This window comes from Anguilla rostrata, chromosome 12, assembly GCF_018555375.3.
Source record: "Anguilla rostrata isolate EN2019 chromosome 12, ASM1855537v3, whole genome shotgun sequence".
Lineage (NCBI taxonomy): Eukaryota > Metazoa > Chordata > Actinopteri > Anguilliformes > Anguillidae > Anguilla > Anguilla rostrata.
This window is the reverse complement of record NC_057944.1, coordinates 41341187-41350936: the sequence shown is the minus strand read 5'-3', so window position 1 is coordinate 41350936 and position 9750 is coordinate 41341187. Positions and strand designations below refer to the sequence as shown.

The 9750-nt window shown below is 48.3% G+C and overlaps 1 protein-coding gene across 2 annotated transcripts; it reads right to left on the bottom strand.

Annotated features, from left to right (window-relative positions):
* Window positions 1–233: 233 nt before the first annotated feature.
* Window positions 234–9464, bottom strand: LOC135236813 (protein FAM124B). 2 transcript variants are annotated; one of them, XM_064303344.1, is made up of 4 exons: window positions 9081–9464; window positions 7438–7469; window positions 6054–6796; window positions 234–3973 (listed from the first exon to the last, which is right to left on the bottom strand). In XM_064303344.1, exons 1-4 carry the CDS (start codon window positions 9152–9154, stop codon window positions 3251–3253), a joined length of 1572 nt encoding a protein of 523 aa, XP_064159414.1. In that variant the 5' UTR covers window positions 9155–9464; the 3' UTR covers window positions 234–3250. The 2 variants fall into 2 exon arrangements, with proteins under 2 accessions (XP_064159414.1, XP_064159416.1); XM_064303346.1 differs by having other exon boundaries at window positions 9287–9464.
* Between the last annotated feature and the right edge of the window lie 286 nt (window positions 9465–9750).

The window sequence follows — 9750 nt, the reverse complement described above, 5'->3', positions numbered from 1 at the left end:
CACGCTTTCGGCCAGCTCCGATGAGAATTCCGGTCGGAATTTACAGACCGGAATTAGCAAGAAATGTATTATTATTACTATTATCATCATCAATTCATTATTATGAATAATTAATCAACACCACTTAAAATAATATCAGATAACACTTGAGCAGTGAGGGACTTTGAACATCATTATAAATAATTATTACCACAATTTAGATTGGTGTTATCAGTACAGTTCAATTGACAAAATCTTGATTAAAATTTAATTACATTTGACAAGTCTCAGCAATAGGCAAGTTTTAAGTTACATTAAAGGCTTTAATGCCGACAACGGTCATAAAAATAATTTAACAGGCAGATTACAATAAGATCCCATCAGGTATTAATACCTCTATAGTAATTACAACAAAGAATATAAAATGCATCGAGTGATTCCAATACTGACTCAGTATTCCAATGCTAATGTCTACACATAGTGCTAAAACATTTATTTTCATGTGTATCCTCATATTGGATGCTATAGGGTTTCTGGTTTCATGAACAGCCTAACTGAGCCTACACACATTGGACCAGATGCACATTTCATGGTTCCTGCAGAATTTCCATTAAACTCTGTAATCATGGTTATACATCATCTATCACCGCTAAGTCACTGGCAGATTTCTAGTGGTACTGACTCGGTTATATATATATATATATATATATATATATATATATATATATATATATTAACACATCTCAGGGGAGCTGAAGCTCTGGGAAGCTGAAGCTCAGGGGAGCTGAAGCTCTGGGGAGCTGAAGCTCTGGGAAGCTGAAGCTCAGGGAAGCTGAAGCTCAGGGGAGCTGAAGCTCTGGGAAGCTGAAGCTCAGGGGAGCTGAAGCTCTGGGAAGCTGAAGCTCAGGGAAGCTGAAGCTCAGGGAAGCTGAAGCTCAGGGGAGCTGAAGCTCAGGGAGGCTGAAGCTCAGGGGAGCTGAAGCTCTGGGAAGCTGAAGCTCAGGGGAGCTGAAGCTCTGGGAAGCTGAAGCTCAGGGAAGCTGAAGCTCAGGGGAGCTGAAGCTCAGGGGAGCTGAAGCTCAGGGAAGCTGAAGCTCTGGAGAACTGAAACTCATCCCAGCAGAAATCACTAAACTGCAGAAGCTTTGCAGGGATGTGTGAACCACAGGTGCTCAGGTAAGGCAGGTAGGCCAACATGAGGACACAGACCCCTGGGGAAAGGCCTCTGAAAGGTCGATAAACATGAAAAAGTGTGGCACTATGGAAAAAGGTCGATGCACTGTCTCTGGGTGAAAAAACAGATTAAAAGCCTGTTTTGAATTAGCTAGAACAAGGCAAAATGACCAGTGCATATCAACACTGAGTGTTCATCAGTGTCCTGTGAGCAGACTGGGTGAAAGGCAGGAATATACCCAGGAGGTCAGGGAACAGACCAGATTTGTGAGCCACAGGAAACAGAGCAGATTTGTGAGCGACGAAACAAGCAGGTTTGTGTGCCACAGGATAACAGAGCAGGTTTGCGTGCCACAGGAAACAGAGCAGGTTTGTGAGCGATAGGAAACAGAGCAGGTTTGTGAGCCACAGGAAACAGAGCAGGTTTGTGAGCCACAGGAAACAGAGCAGGTTTGCGTGCCACAGGAAACAGAGCAGGTTTGTGAGCCACAGGAAACAGAGCAGGTTTGTGAGCCACAGGAAATAGAGCAGGTTTGTGAGCCACAGGAAACAGAGCAGGTTTGTGAGCCACAGGAAACAGAGCAGGTTTGTGTCTCTCAGGAAACAGAGAGGTAAAGCAATGCTGCTGATGATGATTCTGTGAGCAGGAAGACTTCAGCCAATCACGTGCGATACTGTGTACTGGCAGAAGAAACTGATTCATCCCTCTCTCTCTGTAAAGATCACTAAGATACACTACAAAAAATACTGTTGTTCATTAACAAACATTATTCGTTATTCATTATTATTATTGTGATCAGTAATAATAACATTATCCTACTTTATATCATTATACTTTATTGCCTGGTCAGTGGATGATGGGCTCACCCTCTATAGCAGGGTTCCTCTTGAGATTTCTTCCCATTGGGGAGTTTTTTCTCGCCACTGTTTGAGGGTTTTCTCCTCGCTGGAAGTTTTTTACCTTATGTACTTGTGGGTTCAGGCATGGTGTTTGCTCTGCTTGCTCTCTTGCCTTGCTTCTCTCTAAAGTGTCTTTGTGACAGTTCTCTGTAATAAGCTATATACAAATAAAATTGAATAGAATTATCAAATTACTCCTATAGACCAGCTAAAACGCGTCAACAGTAAGCTATGGGCATATAGTGTGTTCAGTTGAATGAGGTGTAGGTGTTTCCTAAGGTGTGTTCAGTAAGGACAGGTGTGGGTGTTCAGTAAGGTGTGTTCAGTAGGGGCGAGGTGTGGGTGTTCAGTAAGGTGTGTTCAGTAGGGGCGAGGTGTAGGTGTTCAGTAAGGTGTATTCGTTAGGGAGAGCTGCGGGTGTTCAGAAAGGCTTGTTCAGTAGTGGCGAGGTGTGGGTGTTAAGTAAGGTGTGTTCAGTAGGGGCGAGGTGTGGGTGTTAAGTAAGGTGTGTTCAGTAGGGGCGAGGTGTGGGTGTTCAGTAAAGTGTGTTCAGTAGGGGCCAGGTATGGATGTTCAGTAAGGTGTGTTCAGTAGGGGAGAGGTGCAGGTGTTCAGTAAGGCGTGTTCAGTAGGGGCGAGGTGTAGGTGTTCAGAAAGGTGTGTTCAGTAGGGCGAGGTGCAGGTGTTCAGAAAGGCATGTTCAGTAGGGGAGAGGTGCAGGTGTTCAGAAAGGCATGTTCAGTAGGGGAGAGGTGCAGGTGTTCAGAAAGGTGTGTTCAGTAGGGCGAGGTGCAGGTGTTCAGAAAGGCATGTTCAGTAGGGAGAGCTGCGGGTGTTCAGAAAGGCTTGTTCAGTAGGGCGAGGTGCAGGTGTTCAGAAAGGCATGTTCAGTAGGGGAGAGGTGCAGGTGTTCAGAAAGGCTTGTTCAGTAGGGGAGAGGTGCAGGTGTTCAGAAAGGTGTGTTCAGTAGGGCGAGGTGCAGGTGTTCAGTAAGGCATGTTCAGTAGGGTGAGGTGTAGGTGTTCAGTAAGGCATGTTCAGTAGGGCGAGGTGCAGGTGTTCAGTAAGGCGTGTTCAGTAGGGGAGAGGTGCAGGTGTTCAGTAAGGCATGTTCAGTAGGGGAGAGGTGCAGGTGTTCAGAAAGGCGTGTTCAGTAGGGGAGAGGTGCAGGTGTTCAGTAAGGCTTGTTCAGTAGGGCTCAGATGAAGAACTCATCCGGCTCGTGTGAGGGAGGCTGATCCCCCCCGGCCTGCCTCTGCTGGGCTCCGCCCCGATTCTGGCCCAGAGCCCCGCCTGTCCTGGGATGCATGTTGCTACCACAGGGTGATGACGTCACAGTCCCATCTACCCCTGTCACGTCTCCCCTGGCTGTGTCTGGCAACCACTGGCACAGGTCCTTAGCAACTGTCTCCAGGGAAGAGGCGCCCACTGTGACAGGCCTCTCCTGCCGGGACTCCACAGCGAATCCAGTGTCCACGTCCATCTCCGGCTCCTCCCCCAGCACACTGGACAGGGTGGGGTCCAGCAGGGGAGGGGGCGGAGCACAGAAGAGGGCGGGGTCTGGCAGGGGAAGAGGCGGGGCACAGGAGAGGGTTGGATCTGGCAGAGAATGAGGGAAGAGGGAGGGGGCGGGGCTGCTGCACTGGGAGGAGTAGCAGGAGCTGCTGGGGGGGGTACTGCAACAGCTATCTGACCCCACACTGTCCTCCCTGGGCGCTCCCCAAATCTTCAACTCTGCAGGGTACCCCTCCCAGGAGCCTAGGCCTCCCACGTCTGGGTCCAGAGTCCGGGGCCTACGATGGCAAGGGGGCCCACACTGTGTCAGGCAGGAGCCCCCACATGTGTGAGTACCTCTGGAGGGGGGGGCTGAGTTCAGAGAGAAGGCAGAAGTGGGAAACCTTGGCTGGGGCTGTTCTTTTACCTACAAGAGAAGAACAGCACCACCTCAGACACATGACTCCACTCAGAACAGCACCGCCCCAGTCACATGACTCTGCTCAGAACAGCGCCGCCCCAGTCACATGACTCTGCTCAGAACAGCACTACCTCAGTCACATGACACTGCCCAGAACAGCACCACCTCGGGGCGACATAGCTCAGGAGGTAAGACCGATTGTCTGGCAGTCGGAAGGTTGCCGGTTCAAACCCCGCCCTGGGCGTGTCGAAGTGTCCTTGAGCAAGACACCTAACCCCTAACCCCTAACTGCTCTGGCGAATGAGAGGCATCAATTGTAAAGCGCTTTGGATAAAAGCGCTATATAAATGCAGTCCATTTACCATTACCTCAGTCAGCAGCTACACTGGAAACAGACACAGCAGCTACACTGGAAACAGACACAGCAGCTACACTAGAAACAGACACAGCAGCTACACTAGAAACAGACACAGCAGCTACACTGGAAACAGACACAGCAGCTACACTGGAAACAGAGAAAAGCACATTCCACACGCCTGCACTGGCAGCTCAAACCCCACCTCTCTGCTAATCAGAACCATAATGAATGGCTCAGCCACAGAAAAGTATGACGTATCCTCAGTGAGGTTTATCTGCAGATGAATTCACGCTCAGCACAACGCAGTGTGTGACTAACTCAAGGCTCAAGACCCACTTAATTTCATACAGGCAGGCAGCACGCACTGGCACTTTAAATGAGCAACCGATCTTTAGAGTCTTACCAAAAGCAATGATGGCTGGTTTGTGATAAATTAATGTGCAACATATCAGTTGACTACTAACAGCACAGAAATGTATAGCTGAATATCAAGGCCAATCAGATTTCCCTGGTACACAGTAAAAGTGCCAATCATATTTCCCTAGTACAAAATAAAATAGCCAATTAGATTTCCCTAGTACACAGTAAAATAGCCAATTAGATTTCACTGGTACACAGTGAAGATAGCTTCACATTATATGGGCCTGTCTACCAGCCAAGTAGATGAATTGTGAGGAACATCCATGAGAAAAGGCAATACAACAACAACAGCCCCTGGGGCATTACTACAGCCCCAGGTCTGCCCTGAGTTACGGCCTAGAGGGAAACTGGTTGGCGGATGAATCCCTAAACTTTCCCCTTCCAAACACATTCAGCACTGAAGTAAATGTTGCTAATAGACAAACTGGAGATTAGCCAATCAGCACAGAGGTCAGAGGTCAGAAACGCAAAATAATAATTATGGAGCAGCTCCTGCACAGAGCTCCATCAAAGAGGATCACTTCTGCAGGTCCCCTGGGTCAGGAACCACGAGCCAGATGGCACAAATCTGAAGCAAACGACCCGGTAAGGCACACTGCTTCCACATCACGCCGATCTGTACACCGACAATAACAACGCTACGCGCACAGTTAGGGAGCTGCACAGTAACCCTGAAGGCTATGCACACAGTTAGAGCTGCACAGTAAACCTGGAGGCTATGCACACAGTTAGAGCTGCACAGTAACCCTGAAGGCTATGCACACAGTTAGAGCTGCACAGTAAACCTGGAGGCTATGCACACAGTTAGAGCTGCACAGTAACCCTGAAGGCTATGCACACAGTTAGAGCTGCACAGTAACCCTGGAGGCTATGCACACAGTTAGAGCTGCACAGTAACCCTGAAGGCTATGCACACAGTTAGAGCTGCACAGTAAACCTGGAGGCTATGCACACAGTTAGAGCTGCACAGTAAACCTGGAGGCTATGCACACAGTTAGAGCTGCACAGTAAACCTGGAGGCTATGCACACAGTTAGAGCTGCACAGTAAACCTGGAGGCTATGCACACAGTTAGAGCTGCACAGTAAACCTGGAGGCTATGCACACAATATTGAGCTGGTCCAGTAACTCGTGGAGGCTATGCACACGGTGGTGCACAGTAACCTGGAGGCTATGCACACAGTTAGAGCTGCACAGTAAACCTGGAGGCTATGCACACAGTTAGAGCTGCACAGTAAACCTGAAGGCTATGCACACAGTTAGAGCTGCACAGTAAACCCCAGAGCCTGTGTGCGGCACAGCAGGGCACCTGGAAGAGTATCTTGTTGGCGTCGAGGTCCTCCGTCTGCCAGCGGGTGGCGCTGATGGGGGTGCAGGGGTGGGGTAGCAGCGGGACGAGCTGGCCAATCTCGCCAGCGCGGAACTGCAGCACGGCGGACTGGCAGGGCTGCACGGCGACGCCGGGCGCCAGCTGCTTCAGTGCCAGCTGCAGACGCAGGCCGGACCGTGCGCGCAGCGTGAACCAGCACAGCCCCGCCCGCTGCGTCTCCGCCCGCCGCCGCAGCACCAGCTGGTACAGCCGCACGGCGTCGTCGTAGTTACGGTGCGCGGTGTGCAGCGTGACGCGCAGAGCCTCGGGTCCGCAGTGCACAGGCCGCACCGCCCACAACGGCATGCCCGCGCCCAGGCTGTGCAGCTCGCAGCTGGGCAGCAGGTACGGCCGCAGCCGGGCCCCCCCGCCCTCTGTGTGGTGGTACTGCCAGGGGGGACGCTGCAGGAAGTCCAGTGCCTGCAGGATGCGCTCCTCCCCGTACGACTCGTGCAGGAAGAGCGTCACCGCCAGCGAGGGATAGCCCGCCCCCGGGCGCGGGTGCGAGTGGGAGGGGTCCCGCAGCGCACACGCCCGCTCTGAAACGTGGAAGAGGCGCAGGCCCGGCCACAGCCACTGGAGCAGCCGGTCCAGCGTGTGCTGCAGCAGGAGAGAGTCCCCCGGATTGGCCAACAGGTGCACAGTCATCAGCGGCTCTATGGGCGGGGCTGCCAGCAGGTCACCTGATCACAACACAAGCAGAAGGAGACAGAGCAGGTCACCTGATCACAACACAAGCAGAGCGACACAGAGCAGGTCACCTGATCACAACACAAGCAGAGGGAGACAGAGCAGGTCACCTGGTCACAACACAAGCAGAGGGAGACAGAGCAGGTCACCTGATCACAACACAAGCAGAGGGAGACAGAGCAGGTCACCTGATCACAACACAAGCAGAGGGAGACAGACCAGGTCACCTGATCACAACACAAGCAGAGGGAGACAGAGCAGGTCACCTGATCACAACACAAGCAGAGGGAGACAGGGTAGACCTGCAGGATAGGGTCAGCCAGCACTGCGGACCATGAGTACCTTTAACAACTCACAACGCTACTTATAAACTGCCACACAAATATCTTTAATTCAGCAATACTTCCACTTCTACAAACTAATTTTATTAATTTTTTATGGTTTTATTCAGGGTGACTTTCATGGCGGACATTCAAACATTATCCACTTTAACCACTAGATCTGTAGAGAAGACAGTCAATATAAGGCCTGTTCTTCAAAGGTACAGTGTTGGTCCACCTGAGTCTGAATATGGACCCTTTTCGCTAAAGGCTTCTGTAAATAACAGGAATGTTATAATTAAAGAGACACTTACTGCCCAGTGAAGACATTTTGCTGCAGTCAGATCTATAAAAGAGGAAAGGATGTCAATATTTTTCTATGAACATTTAACTGCAGCAATGACCGATGAAGTAGAGCAGGTAACTCTGGAGAAAATTACTTATGCAATTGAATCATTTCTTTTGTTGTGTCTTTGATGCTTCTAAACAATTATATACCACTGATCTGTAAATCATATCATAGAAAAACAAACTTTATTTTCTAAAACATTAGTTCAAGGTGCATGTAAATGGACAGACATTGCAAACTGGAATGTTGCTCAGTTTTATGTCCACCAGTATTCACACCATAACTGAAATGAAATATAATGAAAATATATAGAAATATTGTAATGCATGTTAAATATAAAAGCCCTAACATTACAACAGACAGCCTGCACTCTAACCTCATATTCATTGTTTCATTTAAAATCCAATGTGGTGGAGTAGACTACAGAGCCAAAACCACTAAAATTGTGTCACTGTGCAAATCCTTATGGATTGCACTCCACATTGCAAGTTTATTTTCCATTTATTACTTCAAAATAGAGACATTTTACAATTGCACACATATACAATTTGAAAAGTAGTAGTTTATTTTATTTTTTAAATTCCAAGTCAGTGTTCTAGAACTCCATTGCTTTCAATCACCAGCAGTGACTGTTACATCAACACTTGAGTTTCCAGTGAAGAACATTCTAACCACACAGTGTGATCTGAAAGGATAGCGAAAGAATTAATTAATTTAGAGAGCAACACAGAAGGGAGCGGTCTATGACTTTCCCTCTATGACAGGTAGCCATCATGGTTGCCAAGACAACTATTTCACACATCAACAAATTAGGGCGAACCAGAGTTCGTTGGCTCCAAAAAGCCACATTTTATTGGCAATTACAAGTCTCCAAAAGTGCAATGTAACCCCATAGTTTTATTATACAATTTGAATAATAACTCAAACGAACGTTTTAGTAAACAAAAACGCTTAGCCTGGACATATCCATGTCACACTAACTATAAGCCTTATAAAATGCAATGTGGCTTTAACGACAATCTACCGAGGAAAACTCTCAAGGGAGCAATCTGGTTAGCAAATGCAATTGCTGATGTTAACGTTAATATGTCATCAAAATCTACACGCCAAGATACGCTTATCGGACAAGTATTATTTTCTCTAGTAACATATCCAACTGGTTAGCCTGATAGCTCTATCTGGAGCTAACTCGTAGCTATAGTTTTTTGTAATTTCGTTTGTTCGCAAAACAAAAATAAGTTTTTTTGAGATGGGTTATACAATGTGTAGTTAGAAAATCTAAGCAATTAGATATAATTACGCCGGACAAGAAGATCTGAAGCAACTTCCTAGCCTAGTTTTATCATTGCCTATATACATCATAGTTCAGATATATGCAAATAACTAACGGCAAATCAGAAGCTAACGTTAGCTCCGTAAATGAATAAATGATGTTAGCAACATTACTGGGCTATATCGCTTTTCGTTTACTTGGGAAATGAAAACACGAAGGATTCAATGAACAATGGATAAAGGAAGTCCAAAACAGCCACCTAGATACCACAAACAAAAAACACTGGCTAGCAACCCCCCGCCACACACGCACAGCTCGCTAGCACGTTAACTCACCCGGCTGTCTCCGCTCCCGAATCCGCATTATCATCGTCTTTTACACTCTTTAACAAAATCGCTCTACGTAACATTTTCCAGAAAAGCCCACACTTTGCCCCATAAAATTAAAAAAACAACTTTCCGGAATATTACATGTGCGGGACAGGCTGGTGAAAGGGAAAGACTCTTGCGGGGCAGTTTGAAGAAAAGGGGAAGAAACGCACCCTACTTCTGCGGGAGTGGGACAGCGAGCAGAAGCGCACAGCCCTCGGCAAGGCGACTTGGCATCGCAGGGCAGTGACGTCACGAGTCCAGCAGAAATGCACAGCGTTCAGAGTTTCCGTTCGCTTTGCGGTTAGTGATCCGCGCGGCTTATAGAGCCCCGCGTTCCACCGATGCGCTGGTACTAAAACTTTGCATAGCAAACCAGAAGGCACGATTCTCCCAATACTGAGTGTGCGGATGCCATTGAGTCAGGGAATTACAGAATCTGCTTGCGATTCACTGGCGGCAGATGGCAGCCGTCTCGTGCTGGAGCAGACAAAGGACAGGGCCCAGACGGGTTAAATGGATTCTGCAAGAGCAAGAAGAGAGAACCGTATCTGCATGAGAAGTTGGGGGGGACGGTCTGTCAGCAACACTTTAAGATAAACAAGGTCAATAAACAAGAATTGCATGTGGTACGCCA

Bases quoted from the DNA above. Each gene is read 5' to 3' on its own strand.
- LOC135236813 (XM_064303344.1), bottom strand. From the start codon at position 9,154: ATGTTACGTAGAGCGATTTTGTTAAAGAGTGTAAAAGACGATGATAAT. The intron at 7,470-9,080 runs GTGAGTTAACGT...CCTCTTTTATAG, and splicing joins TCGGGAGCGGAGACAGCCGG to ATCTGACTGCAGCAAAATGT. The intron at 6,797-7,437 runs GTAAGTGTCTCT...TGTTGTGATCAG, and splicing joins CAAAATGTCTTCACTGGGCA to GTGACCTGCTGGCAGCCCCG.